The sequence below is a fragment of the Emydura macquarii genome, unplaced genomic scaffold (genome assembly GCF_026122565.2).
Source record: "Emydura macquarii macquarii isolate MOO-44397 ecotype Brisbane River unplaced genomic scaffold, CSIRO-AGI_Emac_v2 contig_1253, whole genome shotgun sequence".
Classification (NCBI taxonomy): Eukaryota; Metazoa; Chordata; order Testudines; family Chelidae; genus Emydura; species Emydura macquarii.
Genome location: NW_027131390.1, coordinates 15,892,831 through 15,915,257, shown reverse-complemented (window position 1 = coordinate 15,915,257; position 22,427 = coordinate 15,892,831). Strand labels below are relative to the sequence as shown.

Here is a 22,427-nt window from a genome sequence, read left to right as displayed (position 1 = left end):
ACAGCGAGCTATGTGCAAACCCCACCTCGCCCCTGATCCCAGGGACTCTTAACGGACAGAAGCAATACCATTTTATCGCAGAGCGTAGGAGGAGGATGGGGGGGAAACAGCACTGGGGCTCCCCTCTGCTGTAGTGCACAACGGGCTTTGGGGGCAGACTGGAAATATGACTGGTGGATCTGGGATGCATTTAAGCCACCACAAATGGAGATCTAGGGGGTGCAGCAGCTGCAGGGGCACTGAAACAATGGGGGGTGCTGACAGCTACTGAACAAAACTATAAACCCTATCTATGATGGAAGCTGTGCACGCAGTTATTGTTATTACTTCAAGCCAGTGCTTAGTTCCAGTGCCCGTGAGCAGCTGCGGGGATTGCTACGGTCCTGAAGCTGCAGTAGCTACTGCTCAGCTGCTCTGCCTGCAACCAGAGGCCTGGTCAAGGAGAATTCCCTCCCCCAGCGCTGAGCAGCTAAATTTGCTTCCAACTATAAAAAGGAATTAATTCTATGTGATGAGCTAAGGAATCTTACCGTTAAACCTGGTGGCCCAGGGGGACCAATAGGACCTTGTGTGCCCAAGGGACCAGCTGGGCCCTGTTGGGAAAAGGGAGGGAGGAGTCAGAAATGCCCCTTTCAATGAAAATCTCCAGCTGGCATCAGTTTGGGGCGGCCACAGCCATGCAAATGAGAATTAGCATCCCATACATGTCAACTCCAAGGAACTAACTAACCCTGACTCTGTTCAGCCCATGCCAAAGCAAAGGCCTCAAGGCCACCAATACCCTGGAGAACTTACCACCACTGAGCACCAGAAGTGCCTTGCTGTCAACTTTCAAGGTGCCTCTTTGGATTGCACAGGGTTTTTTTAAAACCACTTTTACTCCGTTCTTGCATGAAGGGAGAACGACAAGCCATTCTGTGTTTCTTCCAGCCAAGAGCAGACAGCAGCAGGGCACAGAGCAGAACAAGAGAGATGCTAATAGGCCCAGTCTGGTCAGACCAGTCCTGTGGTTTGCCTCTGCACCGGGAAGTTGTGTCCTGGCTGATGTCCTGTGCAGGCTCCTGGGCTCCTCATTCTCTGCTCCCCTCACCCCTTCAGTAAAACTACTAATGGCTCACCAGGGGAGCACACTAGCTGGAGTCACTAGCTATTTTCACAGGAAGACGCAGGAAGCAAAGACCCACGGAAGGGCTGGGGTTACCACACTGCTGAGGAGGTGCAGTCTAAGGAGAACAACTGAGGCTCTGCTTTCATCTTCCCTCATCCAAAGCCCAGCAGGGCAGACGCTAGTTTTACTAAGGGAGAGGAAGAGCAGAGGACTCCGGAACTAGCACAGGCTTCGAGTGCATCTCAGAGGGGTAGGGAAACACACAAGTGCACCGTGACAGCTGGCAGGTAGCTCCTAGCACTGCTGTACTCTGAAGTCAGCTGGCCCAGGCCCTCACTGGACCTCTGCTGGCTGTTTCACTCATGTGCAACCTCACTTCCCAAAATGATAAGTCCAATTTTTAATGTACTGTATTTCTTTTATTCAAACATGTGCTCCACAGCATCGAATACTGTACTAACCATTAATTAAGCTGTCAAATCGAATTACTATTCAGTTCAATGTAATTTGTATGCTTTATGGTAGGGGACAATCAACAAATACTTTAGGCAACTTACTGGTAATCCTGGAAGTCCTGGAAATCCTGGCTCACCTTTCTGGCCAGGCAGTGATGACAAAATTATTTCACCTGGATCACCCTATAAGAAGAAAACTGACTTTAATTAATTAATTTAATACCATATTGTAGTCTCCCACTTCAAACTAGCTTCAACAGAAAGTGAGGAGACATGTTAATGCCCAGAGATATGCAGAACTATTATTTCTAGAATATGGGTACTGAATTCTCCATAAACACCCTTTTTTAAAATGTTCCTTGTTTACTTACAGAATTAATTTTTGAGATGCTTAGAACCTTCTATCAGCCATCTAAGTACACCATATTTTTATCTGCACACTGGATACAAGCACCTGACTTGAATTTCAAAAGGTTAAGGGATTAAAATAAACACTTTATGAAAGAAAAGTAAAAGATATTTTATCTCCATTGGAAAGGAACTAACTGGTTGCTAGAAAATTGGTTTACACACAGTCATCCAAGAGGGTGGGCTCATCTCATGAAATTACACTAGGGTCTAAAATTACCTTAAACTTTACGGCATGACGCATCATTACGCAGCGCTCCTTTTGGGCCTTTGTTATAAGTTTATTTCCTGATATTTGGCTTTTTTTTTAAAAAGAAACTTGGATGGGGAGTGGGAGAAAGAGGGGCTGGGGGAAAAAATGTGACAGTGTTGAAGTCATCATTCCCCAACCCCACAAGTGCCAAGTTGTCCTTTCAGCAGCCGTTTGAGAGAACTTTTTCACAGTACAAATTTAGTTTTTAATAGAAGAAAGGGTATTTAACTTGGCTCTTGGCCAATATGTTCAAGTGGCTCAAGGAAACAAAAATAAAGGCTTAAAAAATTAATAAAATGTGACTATATTTAAAATAGGAAGAGAAAGGTGCCTGTCTGACCCATCATGTGTTTCCTAAGAGAGTGACTCTTTGCATAACCCCATTTCCCCTGATAATTTAAGTGATGTGTACTGTTTTCAAACAGTAATGAGCCAAGAGAGGGTGCACCCGGGACAAGCTCAGTGTGCATCTTTTCACATGTGAGGCCAGTAATGAAGTGGTCAAAAATGTTGGCAGGATAGAAACAATGGTCAAGGCCATACTATTGATTTCTCTACAGATATTCTGTAGGATTTTCTGTATTTTAATCTATTCAGATCTTGTGCATATACACTGAGTTTAAAACATACTGCTATACTTTTAAATAGTATTTTAAATAGTTTTTATAATTCTAACTAAGAGCTACATCATCTACTTTTTTTTCTGTGAAGTAGCAATCTACATCCCAGCATATAGGAATTTCATCCCAACTTCTTGCTAGCCTTCATGGTCCAGAAGAAAAGCATTAAACAAATGTAAATTGGCATATTGTTGTTTTCCTATTTGCAGAAAACTGCTGAGAGGTGTAAACTGCTCCATTCATCTTAATAGTGTGTAACTCTGAAAGCTGCAGATGACAATTCAAACGTGTGCATTTCATTGCTGATCATTTTAGCAGAACTATCCTGCTAATGTACTTCTCTCACAATCCCAAACAACATCCCATGCCTTTTCAGATGCAAATGCTCCCTCTTGCCCTATTAAGTTGGCAAAACATATTTGAATTTAATATTTGATCACCATACATGGCGGCTGCTGTATATATTCATGCACCCATTGAATTCAGCAAAGGCCTTTATTTGTTTTTTTAAATTGAGTACAAATGCAGAGTGGCCAGTTGGTCACATTAAGGAGTGGCACAGAAACAAACGCCTGGTGCAGAATTTAGGAGCAGCTTGTTGTGGAATATGCAGGGCCTTGCTTATAGGCAAAACAGGTTACTTTTGTCAGATGTACACTAAACATCCATGCTTGTTTAAACAGTTAGTTGTGAAAGTACAGAACACTTACCTTCATACCTGGTAGGCCAGGAGGTCCCTTTGTTTAAAAGAAATAAAAATAAGGAGGGGTGAGAAAATATCATACTATCCATGGGGGGGAAAAAAAAAAGGTATAAACGTATACATTCTTGACATATCATTCACCAAACACTGAATAGATCTCTCTGTATGAGGCATGGTGACAAAGGAGAGAAAGACACAAAGGGTACAAAACAGGAAGACAAACATTTCAAGCCTATGCTGTTTTACTGCTATTCAAGATGAAAAAAAGTTCTTCAGAATCACTTTGGACAAATATTGAGTACAGCTAAATTAAGAACAGCAAATCCCCATTAACTTGGGGTTTGTTTTTAATATGCCTCCTGTTATTCTCTGTATTACATGCCCATGGTTTCTCTTTTGCCAATTCTTAGCTCCTGTAGGAATCACTTTGCTGCACATTCTTGAATTTTACAGAGAAAAATCTGCATTGTCTTTTTTTCTGATCGACTAATAGATAGTATTACTCTCAGGAGGTGCCTGAGAATATCACTTAAGATCTCTCTTCCTCCCTCCTCCACACATTTGTTTTCTCTGCAAGTGGTACAGCATCTCAGCAGTGAGAGAATGCAGTACTCAAGCAAAGAAGAGATCAAATTCCCTATTAGCTTTACAAACAGCTTACAGCAGAAAAGCTGGATGTTTTGAAGCACACCCAAGGGTATTTTATTAATTATTTACTTATGGAAATGTAATATATTTATTTGGGCACCGACTGTTTCAAAATTCTAAGCAAGGGGTTTTCTGTGTGTTACAGGAAGTTGATTGGGTGATACAAAATCTCTTACTTACAGGAGGACCTTGTAAACCTGGAAAACCTGGACTGCCCTGGAATCCACGTTCTCCCTAAAGAGGGCAGAGAGAAGAGGCTTAGCCAGCAATAAAACAAGTAATGACAACTGGAAAAAGATTAACACTGTTGTAAGCTCATGAGCCTGGAATGGAGGAAGGTGTTTTGCAGCAGGCTATGGGCTAAACAGTTCAAAAAACAAAAATCACAGGTGTTATTGAAACAGATGAAAAAGCACCCACCAGGCTCAGATAGTACCATGCGCATCATGTCTGTTTTTCTGAAAAGATACTATAGCTGGCAATGCTATAGAAAAAAGTCAATTGCTGGCAGCAGGCAGGTACCTCAATTTTAGCATGAATCTACATAGAGGTACCAGGTACTCATTACACAGACGGTTTACTTTATGATCTATCTTTATCACGATGACATTGCAAGCCAGGGTTGCAAAGTGACTAAGCTAACCAGAAGTTATTGGCTGCAAATAAATAACTAAGAGTATTTGGCATTTATGACCTTCAAAGCACTGTAACAAACTGCAAAAAAACAAAATGCTTAGGTTTGCGGGGCTCGCACTATGGGGCTAATGATAGCGGTGCAGACATTGCTGTTTAGGCTGAAGCCTGGTCTCTGACACTCTCCCCACTAATTAGGTCTCAGAGCCTGGGCTCTAGCCCAAGTGGGAACGTCTACACGGCTATGTTTTAGCCTTGTAGCATGAGCCCGAGTCAGATGAACCAGGCTGTGAGGCTCGTTGCTGCAGGTTGTTTTTTTTGTAGAGTAGACTTACCCATCGGCTTTCATCCTGCATGCTGGTGTGGGGATAGACTCTTTATGGTCACATAGCGCCCCACTGATTTCAAAAGAGCTCCATATGGAATCATGCAATGCACGGGTCAGTTATTATTATCCCCAATTTTACATGTGCAGTAACAAGTAGAGAGGGTCATTTTATTACCCAGGGATACAAAGCATCAGCGCCATGACTGGATCTTGACTATTCTCTAGCTCCTGATCCTGTGCACTAGACTGTGATCTTGTGTCTCATTTCAGCAGACGTGACTGGGCATTGTCTGGAGCTACCTGTAGTTCAGTAATAGCTTACACTACCAAGCACAGTAAGCTATTCCCATTTGCTGCATGAGTCACAAAGACAAGCTTTATTATGCTATCATTACGGCATCAGGAATTACCAAGAGTGTCATGTCCCACCTTTGTTCCATTGCATCCAGGGATACCTTGAAGTCCTGGTGGCCCATCCTGCCCTGGTAACCCCTTGAACACGGAAGGAAGGACAACACAATTAGCTAAAGATGATCTGTGCAAAAAAAATCCAAACAAACAAACCCCACAATCTTCTCAACTGTAAAGCCAAATCCTACTTACAGGAAGTCCTGGTGTTCCCGGAAATCCTGGAAGACCTGGAGGTCCCTGGAGGGGAAATAACCACATTTATTTGTAAGTGGGGTGGTGGGAAGGGGACTTTTTGTTTTTAAAAAGAATTCCCATATTTGTAGCCTATTAATTTTTCCATTGTCCTATACATACAGAAACATCAGAACCACCTGTAGGTAAAAAAAATAGCCACATACATGTGCCATACGTTACAATATAATGGGGAATTTAAAGTTTGTGGTTAATGTTTTATTAAATTTGTTTCAGAAAAAAATATGAAACAAAACACAGAAAAGACAGAGCAATTATAGAGACATTAATGTGTATACACACACACACACACACACACACACACACACACACACACACACACACAAAGGACAAAGTCTTTAGATGTTGAAAACTGATGTGCCTCCACTGAAACTGAATGATTTCCATCAGTGAAGGATCTGCCCATAAAGTATAGCAGACAGGTATAAAAGCTGAAGGATTCACAGAAAAATATAGAATCTACTTATATATCAGAATAAAAGGGTCTCTCTTTCATAGTAAAGTCAACAGAGGAGCTGGATGTTGATCTATGAAGCTAGTTTGGGTCCTGTATAGCAGGATGGACTGAATAAGTCTTTACTGCTGAATTTATTTAAAAGTATCAAAAGACATCCCATTAAGAAGAACAAATTTCTCTTTTGATTCAACTCTCTCTATATAATTTCACTCATCTAGCTTTCTGTAACTCACACTTCCAGATCAAAGAAATTTTTGTATGTTACATACTATACCATAACATGTGGTATCACTTACTCTGATTCCTTTGGGTCCAGTAGGCCCTGGAAATCCATCATCACCCTGTAAAAAACGTGAAGAATGTAAAATTGATAACATCATGCATAGTGTATTGAAACACAGTTACCCTATCAAAGTAAACTGAAAGCTTGAATAAAAAGTCAAAATATTTAAGACAAAGATGCCTGGTACACACTGTCAGAACCATGTAGAGTTGTTAGAAGTTATATTATTTATCACCATCTGAAAGAAAAAAGTTTTCAAACCTCTTTCTTTAGGATTTACTGTTGAGCTGGGATTGAAATGCATTTTGTGCCGTTAATAACCAAGGACTTTATGAACAAAAACTGTTATCTAAGAGTTTTATATCTGCCTGCATATTACTAATTGCCTTCAGCTTTGCTATACTTTAGCATGTGTGCTATACTTCCCTCTAGTGGGCAAAAGAGAATAGTAGATTGCTTGCAAATTTCATTCTGTTTTTCTTTCATTAACATTCAGAGTGTTACAGGAGGAATTCAGAGCTATACAACAGGACATCTGCCAAAGAAGTGCATTAAAGAGAGTATAAATATACTTTTATTCTCTAACCAAAACATTTTACTTTTTATTCCGCATTTACTCTCTCCTTCCTTGCCCAACCCTTGCTATATCTGATTGATTCTCTCCATCTCTAACATTTTTGTGGGTTTTTTTAAATCTTCTGTTTATTGTTTCCCCTTCTTGATTCCCTCCTCTATGTGATGAAAAGCAATAACTTCTTTCCCCTGCTGTCTGCTGTGTGACTGTTTATGTATAGCTTAGGTGTTTAAAGAAGGAAGAGCCAGATTATTGATAAAACTGACAAAATTAGATATATATTGTAAATAAAAAACAGAGCTGGAGGTATTTCAACACTATACAGTCAAAATTAGAACATCTGAACATTAATCAGGAAAGGATATAAACGGAGGCACTCCAGGAATTAAAGAGCATTCATCTGTTCTCTTCAACGTCATACTATTGTCTTGGAGTCACACAAGAGGCTTGTTTTAGTCCCTCACTTGCCCCCCAAAAAACAGCAACAGTAAGAAAACATTGTACATCATGGCACAGGTGAAGTGGGACCACTCACACAGCAGGCAGACGGATATGACCTCACTTAGCTAAATGATGGAATCACAGGACTGTGGTAGAGGGGATCTCAGTTACCGCCTACCAAAGCTGCAACACAGCATGTCACTAAGCCTGATCTCTAACCTCTTCCCCTAGAGCAGCCAGTCTGGCCACATGCATATCTAATGAAGGTGTGTGTGTGTGAGAGTGTATGTGTGTGAGAGAGAGAGAGAATAATTGCTGTGCGTGAGAGGTGGTAGGTAGATAGCTTAACTGAGGAGCACAAATATTTTCCCTACAGTTTGACTTTTGCAGCAGGACACAAATGTAATTAATAGAGGCAACGTAACAGGCTTCCAGGAACTGTACCACTGAAACATTAACCCAATGACGCTCTCTGTATCTGGAGCTCTGGGGGTGGCACTAATGCGTTTTACATCAGCATATCAGGAAACGTAGATACTGCTTGCATCAGAGATAACTACATAACGCTTAGGTGCTGTCTGGATAAATTGTTACTTACCTTTATTCCTCTTGGGCCAGGAGGTCCCTCTGGTCCTGGAAACCCAGGCAAACCAGGCTGACCTTCTAACCCTGGGAACCCCCTCTCGCCCTAAAAAGGAAAGCAGAGAAAATGAAGCTCTCTTACATGCAGCACATGATATTTAGGATAAGTTCAGACAATATAATGCTTCGGCTTGCTATGGAGAACTGGAAGAAGTTAAGCAGCTACAGCAGCAGCCCCCAAACTGTAGGGTGCTCCCTGATGGGGGGGGGAACAGAGGAACATTTGGGGGAGGGAGCACCACCCAGTCCCGCTCTGCCCCGAGCTCTGCTCCAGGCTCAGCTGCAGCCTCAGCACCCGATCCCTGACTCAGCCGCCACAAGGTCCCCAGCCTATCAGGGTCCACAGCCACCACAACCCCACTCCCAACCCTGGCCCTGCTCCCAGCTGGGGGAAAGTGGCATGGATGGGGTGGGGTAAAAAGTTTGGGGACCGCTGAGCTACAGCGATTTAAAGCAAATTAAGAAGGCAATTTTGACTTCTTGATAAACATCACAATTGCTTAACTATGGGATTTCTAGGCAACAGAGCGTACAACACATTTCAATGACTCCGTATCAATCATGCCAATTAAATGGATTATGTGTGCTGTCTATCTAGTAATTAAACCAGTCTAGATTGGTCATTTGTCAAATTTTTCCAACAATTACCTTTGGCTTTCTCCCATGCTTCCTTTAAAATCACTTCTGCTGTGATTGATACCTTAAAAAAACCCCTCAGGTAGGCAGCTGTTGTGTTGTGACCAATACTTCCCATGCTGCACATAATCTCACTGTTATCTTGTGCTTCCTCAGTCTATTTGTTGTATTCACTTGTCACCTCATCTTATGCTTTGACTGTATGCTCTTGGGGGCAGGGATCATCTTTCTTCATGTGTTTGTACAGTACTTACCACAACGGGGTCCTGTTCCCAGACAGGGACCCTCAGTGACACAGTAATTTAAATAATAAATACCAACGCGGCCAGCATACGTAAACTGGAATTCACCAGCATAATTTGTACACAATTTTATCATCGTTAAAATTGAACATTTATTATATGTTACTCCCACCCTACGTTAGAAGAACATGACAGTTGCAAAATCAATTACTCAAAAGTTAGGAAATGCCAGAAGTAAGGTTGTCTGTGCAATCTTAATTCAGCTCCTTTGTGTGTATGTCATAGGATAGTCTTTAATTACACGATCACATACTATTTTTACCACAAGACCCCTGCTTTGTTCAGTGCTCAGGAAGGGCAGTGATCATTTAATGAGCAACTAGTCAATATTTTGTTTTATCCGGGTGGTTCAATGTGCGGGCCTCTGCCTTATTTACTGCGCACTGTTCAAACCCTATGCTGAATGCAGAATAATTAATATCATGGACATTTCTGTGACACTCATTATGGATTGAGTGCTTGACAAACATGAATTAATTGATTTTCACACCATCCCTGTGAGGCAAAGGACTATTATTACTCTCATTTTACAGATGAGGAACTGAGGCACAGAGACTGAAGTCCAAAGTGTCCACTAATTTTGGATAAGCAATGTGGGGGACTGAGAGAGTAAGAGTTCCAGCCTCCAGTGGATATTATGGTGTCTCAGTAACAAGACCACACTTACAGCTACATCAAATATTTCAGTTTTACAGCATTTGTACCTCCACATCTGATGTTTTTGGATCCTCTTTTGTCAACAGGGCCAGGGGAATTTGAACCCATTCTCAGCCACTAATTAATGTATGAGGGGAATACTGTGCAAGGGGCATTAGTGTTTATATATATATATATTTTTTTTAAATAATATTTTTTTTAAAAAGGGAACACTGGAAAAGCCTCATCTCCCCCTCCAGGACAAATGTACTGCCCTCTACTGCTGCCTGATCAGTAACTTTATGACATCAAAGATTAACAGCCACTCACTCCTAGCAGTTCATTTGCATCCTTAGGGAGAGTCACTAGTGCCAGTCATGACACCGACTGCTTTCGACAGCTCATTTACCTCAGACTCTCATAACACTATTGCAAAGAAGGGTCCCAGGAGGGTCTGTAATGAGAGCAGACGGGGTTTGGATAAGCTCGTGTTGTGCTCGTTTGGGTTTGTACTCAGGTAGGTTACACTTCCTTTTCTAAAGGTAATTTTTGGTCGGACAGAGATGGGATATGGTAGAAGGCTATAAAATTATGAGCAGTATTGAGAAAGTAAGGGGACACACGTTATGTACCTGTTCACATAACACAAGAACCAGGGGTCACTCAATGAAGTTAATAGACAGCAGGTTTAAAACAAACCTGCACAGTCAACTTATGGTATGCGTTGCCATGGGATTTTGTGAAGAACAAAAGTTTAACTGGGTTCTAAAAATAACTAGATAAGCTCATGGAGGATAGGTCCATCACTGGTCCATCATTAGCCAAGATGGCCAGGGGTGCAATGCCATGCGCTGGGTGTCCCTAAACCTCTGACTGCCAGATGCTAGGATTGGACAACCGGGGATGGAGCACTTGATAACTGCTTGTTCCCTGTGAAGCATCTGGTACTGTCCCCAGTCAGATGACAGTACCCTGGGCTAGCTGGACCACTGATCAGAATTACATGAAAAGAAGATACAAGCTCCTTTTCATGTATAGTGTTTAGATGTTTCTTACAAGTTTAGGGGGCTGTGACTTTCAGAATTTAAAACAAAACAAAGTGGGAAAGTTACAGCTAGTGATTCTATTTACTGTCACAACTTTTAAAAAACTCATTTAGATGTTTCAATAAAACTTTTTTTTTTTTAAAATACAAATGTAATGTAATTACTTCCAACATATTAATGAACACAAAGGCTGGAAGTAAAATATGGAGCTTCACAAAAATAACAGTGGCAAAAAAATATACATTGAAGACAACAAAAGTGTATACTTTATTATTTAAATAGTACAGTTACCAACAGGGAGGAAACGAAGGAAATTCACAAACAAAACTTCCATTTAATATTAGTTAAGGTTTCTCTCATCAATCAACTAAATCATAAAATATTAGGAAATGCTACATTATGGATTAACAGGTTACCAGGTCAAGTTCCCTTAAACCAGGAAATGCCAGAGTGAACACTACCACTGCAACACTAATTTGGCCCCCTTGTGTGTACGCACATGATTTAGAAAACCACAGGATCCATCTCATTCATTACACAGGACAGATCTGCTTTGGGGTGAATTGAGGTTGAGTAGTAAAGGAAGCTGCTATCCGTAGAACCCTGCTTCATTTGTTGCAGAAGTTGGAAGGTTTGTAGTGAATGAGGATGGGGACAGCAGGAAGAGAAAGGATGGTCTAACAGCTAAGGTGTTTGAATGTTGCCCTGGAGAATTATGTTCTCTCCCTGAAGTTGGGCAAGTCACTTACTCCAAACTTTTTACAGGTGCTCATTTCTGCATCTAATTAAAGGCATACAGTCAAGCGGGGGGGTGAGGGGGGAGGACACGGACGGACGACAAATTAAGGTTGCATACGCAACGTTTCTTCTGGCATTTCCTAACTCGGGTACTTGATCCTGTAAACTTTTAATCCTTAACCTCGTATTTCTTAACTTTTTATGATTTAGTTCATTGATAAGAGAAACCTTAACTCACATTAAATGAAGTATTTTGTTTAGGAATAGGATTGGATACACCAAAAACAAGAGAGCTTTTTCTTTTTATTGGCTAGTTCTCTTATTGCACACTGTGCTGTAGCCCTCAGTGATAAAACCCTGATGAAGACCCTTAAGGAATTGAGACTAGGTGTTTTTGTTGTTTTTTTGCTACTGGTCCAGCAGTTTTGCTCCATCAGGTTAGAAATTATTCCTGCAACCTCTATAAGTACTTTAAAGGACCAGAGACCCAAAAAGTCTAATCCTGTCTCTTCCTAGGCTGGGATTTCCTTTCAGTGTACAAATGCTTTACCTAGCTGACTTTCAAAGTTTCCAGTGATGGTACTTCAATTTGACGGGACAGTTGACCTTTCTTCTAAAAATGGTTTCCTATTAGTTAAAAAATTAAATGTACCTTTTTGTTTAAGGCCATTATTCCACTGTATCTTATAATATCTTGGAATTTACTTATAGAGAGTTACACTTCTTAAAGAACAAATATTCCTATTCAGATGTTAAGTTACATCCTAAATGGAGTCTAAACTACCTGGACAGTTAAATTCCAGTATGTTCTTCTTATCAACAGAGTGTCAGGCTTCAGGGCTATGCATAAAGATTCTGATCACTCACCTTAGAAGCAAGGCTAGTAGATGAGCACTTTGCTACTAACTCAGTCTCAGGATATAAAAGAGTTGAGTATCTCTCTAAAAATGCAGGAACAAGGAATATGGAGAGGTTGTGCCCTAAAGGGAATACAGTAGGAACAACTAAATTCTGGAGCAAGCTCTGGAAAGATGTTTGTGTGTGTTAACTGGGCAGTGGAACTGTGACAAGGCAGGAGGTGGGGGCAGGGTGGGTAGGAGGCCATGCCCCCCATATCTTAACAAAAGAAACATAAGCGTGGTGGGAAAAACATGATCGTACAGTACATACTCGCTATAACAAATCCCCCAGGACCAAACCATTTGTTCCTTAGGCGGTTCGTTATAGCAAGAGATCCATCGCAGGGAAGGAAGAGGAAAGGGGCGTGACAGCTCTTCCCAGGGAGCGCTCAGCCCTCCACCCCATGCCGGCAGGTCTCTTCTGCTATACGGAACCCCTGACTATAACGAACAAAAGGCTTGGATCCTGAGGGATGTTATAGCGAGGGTGTACTGTACTATAATCATGCATTAAATATTATAATGTGGTTACATTTTGTATTCCGGTTACTTATGTTACAGTTGTACTCTACAGAATATTTAAGTAGTATTTTAATTCCCCCACCACTGTGGCCTTGCCCTCCCCCCAAAGGTTCCAGTGCCCCTGGTGTTAAGTAAATGGGTGTATATGTAAGAGCTGTGCTAGGAAGAGCACCTGCTAGCAAAGCCTATACAATGCCTCCTAATCTTATCTGGGTCATTCTTATTTGGATTCAAGTTAGAGGAGGTTACTCCTGCAAAAGTAAGCACAAACAGATGTACGCAATAGAGGTCTGGAATTGTACATCTACTGACGAAGCACTAATCTGAAGCATGCAAAGGGTATATATAGCAGTAAGAGCTAGACCAAGTCTATTCTGCGGCAGTGGAAGGATACAGACCCGAATACAGGGCAGTTGATAGTAAAGAGATACTTTGCATCATGGTCAAAAGGCCACACAACTAGATTTTTGAGTATAGTCCAAACTGTTCCTAGAATTGCCTGTTCTGTTTAGAATCAGAAGTTCAGCTGCATGTTTTAGGGTCTCTGTTCTAAACAAAGATGAAACTGGGAGACAAAGCCATTTGAAAGAGAGAGAGAGACATACACACACAGGAAGCCACACAGTTGTACAGGAGAACTGTAGAGGGAGCCAGATGCTTCTAATAAACTAGGATGTTTGGATTATGAAACTAACATGCTCCAAACCCCACTTAGAAGTACCACCACAGCAGGTGTGGGCCTAGTAGGAGGCAAACTGTTGCCAGAGCAACTCTTGTTCAGACTCTGCCAGCAAATCTACCCCAAACTGTGAACAGATTACTCGAAGCATTGGGCCAGGGAATAGTTACAGGACTGCACCACAGACATTTCCTTAGGGAACTACTTGAGACTAATTACAGGGTGAGTAATTATTTCCTCCGTAAATCACTGTTTGACAGACACAAATATCTGACCATGGGAAGAGGTAGAGGGTTTAGCCAAGTGAGCTACCTTTATATAAACAGGTACAAATACAGGGGGGGAGCACATTTTCAAAGAGGCTTCCATCCAGAATTGCCCACCCTACTTTATGGGTGCACTATTGTGTGTTCCCAAACCTCCAACGTGCATGAACAAACTGCATTTGCCAAGAAAAAGGATGTTCAGCTACCCGGTTTGCATGCACCAATGCACAAAACTGAGTTTTGGTGGGTTCCAATATGGAAGGCTCTTCTGAAATCTTGGCCCAAACATTGTGTCAGAAAAGCCATCTATCCCTTTATGCTACCTATGGGGGTGGGGTGGGGAAGAATGAAGGAACAAGAAACAGGCCTGGTCAGCAGGGAAGCCCCTCTTATCGAGTGACAGACCCATTACAGAAAGTTCCCATACTGGGGATAGGGTGGGAGGAAGGGGCTCTTTGATGAAGGAACTGGTTGGGGACACTGAGCCCTCTGAAAATTGACACAGTTTCTGTTGGAGATGGGAGGATGCTGAAAGATGCGACTAATGAAGGTTGGCGAGTCCTATTAGCCCAAATCTTGCTGTCTCCGCCGCCCAGCAGAATGGAAGACATTAGCCACAAACAATGCTTTGGTGAGTGAATAGAAATAAAACTCCATTGGCCAGATTCCAATGTAATTTACAGTGGATACATCCAGGGTAACTGCACTGTGTTTACTCTGAATTCATTACACAGGTGTAGCAAAAAACCAAATCCAGCTGCATGAGCTTCATCATGACTGGTCGCTTGGGAGAGTGGAAAGAGAATGGTAAGGAAACACCCTCAAAATGAAAAGTTATGCTTCAGGCTGCAACAGCTTGAATATCCAATTGAAGTGGAATATGGAAAACCTGGCATTCCAGGTTATAGTTTGTTAATATTCCTGAAACTGGAGACAAACAATTGTAATTAAGTGTGCAAATAGCCCCTGCACTGCTATCATTGAATTGATATAGCAGGAGCATGTTCTCCCCAAATGCCAAGTTCTTCAAACAAGGGACCTTAAAGTTAGGCATCTAAAGCAAAATGGCTGAGCACCCACAACTTTCAGTGAGTGCAATGGGTGACAAAAGCTCAGTGCTTCTGAAAACCAGGTCACTGATTTAGATAGGTGCTGACGTATGAATAATTTGGCCAATGCTATCACAGCACATCTGACTCTTCCCCTGACAGATGGAAGTTTTGCAGGCTTTGTATTAGTACTTCCTGTGTCTTTATATACAAGTAATGACTACATATGAACTTATGAAGCTCTGATATAGAGAATTTATAGCCATAACAGAGGGGTGAGATTTGAAGGACAGCTCATTTCCATTGACTCCCACCCGCCCCCTTCTCTTTTTTATTGTCTAGTATACTCGTATTTACCTTGCCTTTCATCCAAGCACCTGTTATTTGGCTCTATCAGAGATCGTGATATAAATCAGTACTGAAAAGATTCATTACTATCTACCCCTGAGAGCATATGTCACCCTAGAGACCCAGGGCAGCTTTTCAAAGGTAGGAGGTGCCTAGTGGGATTTACAAAGTGACCCAAGCAGTTTAGATGCCTGGTCCCTGAAGCCCTTTCTAGTTAGATTATAGTCAGAAATGTTTGAGAACCTATTCATAAGCATTAAGGAGTTTGGCTTTATCTTCAGTACATCAAAAATGCCATGTATGGAAAGGATTTATTTCACTTCGTGTTTGTCAGCAGTGAGATACACAAGTTACCTGCAGCTTACTGAACTAGTTATGTAGTGACCACAGCATTTGTGATATTACAGTGACTAAGCTCCCTGGAGAACCCATGTAAACAAAACTACATGATCCACCCCCTCATTTAAAAAGAAAAAATGGTAGAGTTGTCCTGGGTGCATACAACTTCTTACACCAGTTAACTTTAGGAAGTCATGCCTTTAGTTATTGTATGACCATAACTTTATGCCTGACCCACACAGAGTACAAGAAACCATCAGGCTACAGTTCTACAGAGGAATTTAATATTGGAGCAGAAGGGAACAGTAAAACAAAAAGCAATTTATTTTCTCTTGTTGTTTTCTCTATCCTTAGTATTCTGAAGTGTTGTGTCTTCAATTTGTTTGATCCTGCAAAAAGGAGTCATAATCCAGTGTTAATGACCTGTCACATATGCCAGTGTACTAGATAGTCAGTACATTCTAGTATTAAAGCACTTGGTGCAAAGCATATGAAGTGAAGACAGTAATAGAGCATTATGGACAGCTACAGTATTAACTGTTTAAAATCTAAGCCGAGTGAACAGAGACCACTAGGAGACACTGAAGCTTAGCAAAGCTAAAAATATAACAAGAGCATAACTCTAGTTGCATGGAAAAAGGTCCATATGTTTCCCACAGTTGTGGGAATTGCAGACAGGAAAGAAATAGCAAACATGATGGTGCTATTTAGAGTGTAGCTACTTAGAGCTCCCTTTTTCTGACAGATTCAAGGATTAAAAGAACACTTTAAAATGTTGCAAAGAAACATGCAGGAAAGGATCCTCTAACACAGCTAGAGTGTGCGTCAGAAAGCAGTTAAGAGACAGTTGTCTTAACTCTATCAGAGCGCGCGCACACACACAAGCAGCCTGAACACCCCTATTTACTACAGATGTCAGCAGTACTAGAGAAGCTTACTTTCTAAATATAGTCTGCAAGGAAGAGATCAATTCTGATTTTTACTCCTTTCCCACCCCCACATTACTTGACTGATGGGATTTATTAGATAAATACAACAGTTTCAGTACTTAAATCCTAGACAAATTTTCCCCAGACTGTAAGGGTGTGGATCACTCCTAACATGTCTTAAACCTGCCTTGAAAGGCATGGACTGTTGAATCATAGCACACCTTTTTGTACTGTGAGCACTTTCATATGCAGCTGTAATTCTTTCATGAATTTTGTCTGTCATCCAAAATTAGTAATTTGTGGGGGAACAAGGGGGACTTTAGATTTGCCACAAAGCCTGCTAGCATAGCACAAGCACAAAGTTTCATTTGCAGTGATGCGGCCATTTCCCACATCTCAGACAGAGGCTTTCCCAGTAAAGATACTGTAGTGAGTGAGAACCGTTGGTATGCTGAAACTATGGGGACTGGAGAAAGACAGACCACAACCCCCAAGAAGCATGCATTCTAAATGAGACAATACAGCTCAGACATAGCACAAAAACTAGACACAGGTAAGATACCCACTAGAAAAAAAAAAAAAAAAAAAAAAAAAAAAAAAAAAAAAAAAAAAAAAAAAAAAAAAAAAAAAAAAAAAAAAAAGAACTATTCAGTTAATACAGGTAAGTCCAAAACCAATCTTGTTCATGAGCACTACAAAAGTAGCATTTATTTAAAACCTTAATTCTGAGACTCCCTAACTCCTGAAATGCACTAAATTGTATGTGCTGCTTGTCTGTAGAGTGCCATATGCAGTAGTTTCACCATATCAAATGTGAAATTCCTCTTCCAGTTAGGAATTAAGAGTAAATCTGTAGAACCGCTGCAAAGCATTTTAAATATTAACAGACTTCTTTTCCTGGATGCTTGGAACCTGGATTGGTTTAGCACTGGGCAGAAACCTATGAAAAATCCAGAAAAGCATCCGGAAGGTTAATATCTGGGGTCTGTCCCCACTGTAGTCCATGGAGAACTCCCATGCATGAATGATGTAGTACTGCACATACACTAACATTTCATGCTGGTACAATTCACAGCAAGTTTTGCTGGCCTATTTCTAGCTTCAGAGGCTTGGGGAAGCCTTAGCTAGGACAAAAACGAAAAGTCTCTTGAGTGAGTGTGGAGGAATTTTTTTAATATCTCATGGTGCCTTGAGTGTGGATAGCAAACAAAGCTAGGTACACATTTGATCTTGATCCTGCAACGGATAGCTCCCTATTGAAGTCTATAGGTTTTGTGTGGGCAAAGTAAATTCTGCCTGTCTGGTATCAATTGCAGGGTTGATTGTCATGTGGCATCTCTCTGGAGACCATGCCTTCTTTCTTTAAATACCAATTTGCCTTACCTGCTGCCTGCCACAGCTTTAAGTTGGAGCAGCTTAAGTAATAGTATTTTGATTACTTCTGTGCTGCATCTTGGCCATTCTGAAGGGGATGTTAGGAGGGTGAGGGACACAGTTGCCAGTTCTCTTGGGTCCTCTCAGATGACCCATTAGAAACAGCTGAGCAGGGAGAAGTAGCACTAATCTGGTTTTGTTGGTGCTGGTGTTTCAGACACGGATGCTGGCAGCTTGCAGGCTAGGAATGGGATGCAGTGAAAGCAGAGTGCAGGGGGGTGTGGATATGGGATGGGGCACAGAGTTCATAGAACAACTGGCTCCCCCAACCTCAAAGAACATTTGCAGACATGGATAAAAAAAACACTGCCAGTGACTGTGCTATTCGTGTGCCAATTAGTCAAGAAGCTACAGCCTGGTGTGTTCACCTCCTGATATTGAAGTTGCATGGGCTGTGCAGATTGTGTCCAAATGCCAAGATTATCTAGTGGTCCTTTCTGGTCTTGAAGAGCACCAACAGCCAAGTACTGTTCCATGGGGCATGGCTTGTTGCCATTAAAATTGCAATTTAAGCAGAACCTGGGTCCTGTTCCATCAGATCCAGGTGACTGCATCATCCAAAGCCGAGCTTTTACTGATAAAACATTGCTACGGCTGGCAGCGTCTTCCCAGCTTTACTATTAGCCTGTGCTCAAGTTCCCCTCCTTTAGATAGGAGCCAACAGAAGCAGAGGCTCCCACCCTAGCCCCAGTTAGGTGGATTGCAGGTCAAAATAGCCTGAAGAAGGGGAGAGAAAAGGGGATCAAGGGAAAGCAGAGGAAGGAAGAGTCATGGGGAAGAGTGTTTGACAGCAGGAAGCAGCCTGTTTGATTTGGAAAGGAAGGGTAGAAGGAGATGGTGTGTGTGGAGTCGGGAAATTAGGGCTGCTGCACAAAGCTAAAGAAAGTTGTTTCCTTCAAGGTGGGAGCACGAGGGTGGTACCAATTGACCGAATCAGTCTGCATTTGACTGTGGCTGAGGAGATGGTGTCCCTCCCAGGCTACTCTCTCATGTTCTCGTCTAATCCAGATAATTGCATCCAGTTTAGAGCACTCTGGGGAAGGGTATCAAAGAGCCAGGTGGGGGGAGGGGAGGAAAGAAGGGGAAGGTAGTTTCTAAAAGAAAAACTCAATTAGAATATTTTTGTAAAGGTTGGACCACACTGTCACAGTGGAAAGCACCAAGTAGCAAGTGGGCTGCTGGCCATTAAATGTACCAGAAGTGCAAAGTGACTCAAACAAGGTGGCTCAGAGATAGGAGGACGGGACAGGGATCATCGGGGAAAGGTATAGCTTTGACACTAAGCAAGATTCAGTGACTGCTGGTAGGTGCCCGCATTCCTCTACCCACACTGATCGAGCCACAGCCACACATTCTTTGAGTTAGTCCATGCAGTGTGTGACTTTTCCAGAAAGGTGCTAGTCAATCAGAATAGGAGTGGGGATGGGTTGTCTAAAACCCTATCTGCTATGGTTATATTATGGAACCTATGTGAACTTTAGACTTGCATCATCAGATTAAAGATGAATTAATTCTATGGCTACATTATGTTCACTTAGTCTGACCTCCTACATAATGGTCCCGTTGGGCCTTAAAGTCTGTCATCTAGGATGCTAGATCCAAGATCAGTCTAGCTGACTGTAACCTGAACAACTCTGGTTGCCAAGAATGGAAAATTATTCCTTACGCATACAATCAAGATATTATGAGCTAAGGGATGGCAGGCACACTTGCCAAGGAATTTCATTTGCTGGAGCCACCTGGATTGAAGGTGTGGCATCCTGGATGATCGCTAATATTAGATATCTTTGACGTCTTATTAAATGACTTCAATCCATTTTAATGCGCTGGCACAGAATCTTGTAATACCGACAGAGGAACCAACAAGTATCTGAAGTCATTTTAGTTCATATTCACGATTGAAGTCATCCTTGTATCCTTTGTAGTTATGTGCGGCAAATGTGTCCTTAAAATATATTTGACAAACAGTGTCTAAGCATGCTGGTTTCAGACAAAGGAATGTGGTTCCATTTGCTTGAATGTATCTCCAATGTAAAAGTGTGACCAAATACAAAGAAAAGCACATTTACATGCAAGTAAATGAAACCATCAGGAGAGCAAGTAGAGAAAAATGAATACTTAATCTTGATGGAGGATGAAGACTGCACGCCCAGAGAGCCTTCCTGCCTCTTTAAGCAGGGTCAATAAACTTTAGGAAGTCAGCATGGCATCTACATCCCAGCAGAACATAAGAAGCCCTTTGTCTGGGCTTACTTTAAAAAGAATACATTTCAAAGGTTTACTGGACTATGAAGACAGGGGTCTGACACTCCAATGATAAGCAATTGAATCAACTGATTGTATACAGTATTACTGTATTACAAAAGTATCAAGTTAGGGTATTTATGAAAGTGACACACTGGTGATTAATATCATTGTGAAATGTCTGCATTTACACTACATGCATAATTATAAACACTCACTTATATCAGGGCTCGACAAATTTGTTTTGGAGCTAGGAGCCAGCCCAAAAATTAAGGAGCCAGACAACATGGGCTCAGCGGTGGGGCGCCCTGGCCGGAGTGCAGCATCCGCTCTCCCCTCCCAGCCCTGCCCCTCTCCCACAACGTAGGCCCAGCGGCGGGGCATCCTGGCTGGAGCGCAGCAGCCGCAGCACTCCCCTCTCCCAGCCTTGCCACATGGGCGCAGTGGCGCCCTGGCCAGAGCGCAGCAGCCGCTCCCCCCAGAGAAATACTAGGCACCAGACTTAAATTTCTAGGTGCCATGGCGACCTGGTGCCCAGGGCCTGTCGAGCCCTGACTTATATTATGCTTTAAAGTCTGTGACCAAACCCAGGGAGAAACAGGTTTTCCTCAGACAGGAGGGAAGGCAACTACCTACCTGTCTCCAGTGTAAATTAAGCATTATGGAATCAAAACAATGAAAACCCTATTTACTTATGAATCAGTAGGGGGATGGGAAATCAATAGGAAGAGAAGAACAGCAGGAAGTCTTCCTACCTCTTGTAACAGGGTCAATGTATTCTGGGAGATATCCATCACTTGATGGATTTAAGGGGCCAGAGCTCTTGAAATCACAGACTATTAGATCCTTCAGCAAGGGAGGTTGAAGACTCTAGGAACCGAATTTAGGTGAGAAATCTGCTTAGGCAAAGATTATAACTTGCTGAAATTAAGTTTTAGTCTTAGATACATTTTTACTTTTATTTGCTTGTAACCCTTTCTATCTTTATTCTTTATACCTAGTATCACTTAATCCCATGTCCTTTTTATTAAAAGAAGTTGGTTTCACTTTTACTATGAACCATTTCAGTTCTGTAAGTGTTTGTCAAACTCCAGTTCAATTAACGAGCTGCAATGTATTGCCTCTTAAATGAGCAGTGAACTTCTGTAAGTTTTACAGCAGAGAGCTGGACACTGCAGAGCAGATGGTTTGGGGAAAATTCAGGACTGAGGGAATTTGGGGGTCACCCTGCAAAAAGTAGCTGGGTGACGGAATCCAGAGAGCCTGACCCGCATGCTCGTAGGTTGGCTGTTTGCGTCAAAGCTGTGAACCACAGCAGCATAGCACTCAGTGCATTCAGAGTTACAGGGCAGGTGGTGACAACCCCTTACTGGTCTGAGCTGCACCCCAAACAGTCATCTCCAGGTTTGATAATTCTGTATAATCGGTTTTCAGCTGCCTTAATAAATTTTTTTTTTTTAAATGTAGTAATTGGAAAAATAGCTGCACCACATGATCAGCTAGCCACCAAGGGACCACCAGCAAGTGCTCTGTTCAAGAGCTTGGGGAAGGGTTTGTGAAACAATGCTACTGTACACTGGCTTTGTCAATGAGTGTGCGTAAGGAACAAAGTTTCTTCAAGATATAAGGTCCCTATTTAAAAATGGCAAGAAACTCACTATACAGGTCTAGTGAGAATGAACCTGGCACTTTGACCAACAATTCCTTGCATCCCTCTGAGCAACATTCCCTTTCCACCAACACATGGCTAATTAAATGTTGAAAATGCATCTCCAGCATGTGGGGTAAGGAGAAAAGTGTGCATGTACTGCTTCCTTGGCCCCCCTCTCCTCAGGGGTTACATTTAGAAAAGTACAAAGTATATAGCAACAACAAAGTAGGTTGCACTGGTGGGGAAGTGGCACTATATGTGAAAGAAAGCAGAGTCTCAAATACAGTAATAATCTCAAGTGACAAACTATACCATGGAATTTCTATGAATAAGAATTCCATGCCTGAACAATAAAAGTAGAGCAATAAGTATACGCTATTGGCCACCTGACCAGGAAGGTGATTGTGAAATGCTCACGGAGATTTAAGAAAATTAAAAAAAAAAAACCTCAGAAAACTCAAGAATAATGGATTTCGCTATCCCCATGTTAATT

At 41.9% G+C, this 22,427-nt stretch overlaps 1 protein-coding gene and 1 long non-coding RNA gene across 3 annotated transcripts in view; one reads left to right on the top strand and one right to left on the bottom strand.

Moving 5' to 3' along the window:
* LOC137153144 (uncharacterized) overlaps window positions 1–17,249 on the top strand; it is a 39,126-nt gene extending 21,877 nt beyond the window's left edge. Inside the window, exon 2 of the long non-coding RNA XR_010919711.1 lies at window positions 17,175–17,249. This is a non-coding gene — a long non-coding RNA (uncharacterized lncRNA). The remainder of the gene's footprint in view (window positions 1–17,174) is intronic.
* COL4A5 (collagen type IV alpha 5 chain) overlaps window positions 1–22,427 on the bottom strand; it is a 124,830-nt gene that overhangs the window by 62,388 nt on the left and 40,015 nt on the right. For both annotated transcript variants that reach the window (XM_067548222.1, XM_067548221.1), the window contains exons 3-10: window positions 8,173–8,262; window positions 6,573–6,617; window positions 5,760–5,804; window positions 5,586–5,648; window positions 4,376–4,429; window positions 3,555–3,581; window positions 1,666–1,746; window positions 531–593 (exon numbers count right to left, since the gene is read on the bottom strand). In XM_067548222.1, coding sequence (XP_067404323.1) covers window positions 531–593; window positions 1,666–1,746; window positions 3,555–3,581; window positions 4,376–4,429; window positions 5,586–5,648; window positions 5,760–5,804; window positions 6,573–6,617; window positions 8,173–8,262 — 468 coding nt within the window. The remainder of the gene's footprint in view (window positions 1–530; window positions 594–1,665; window positions 1,747–3,554; window positions 3,582–4,375; window positions 4,430–5,585; window positions 5,649–5,759; window positions 5,805–6,572; window positions 6,618–8,172; window positions 8,263–22,427) is intronic.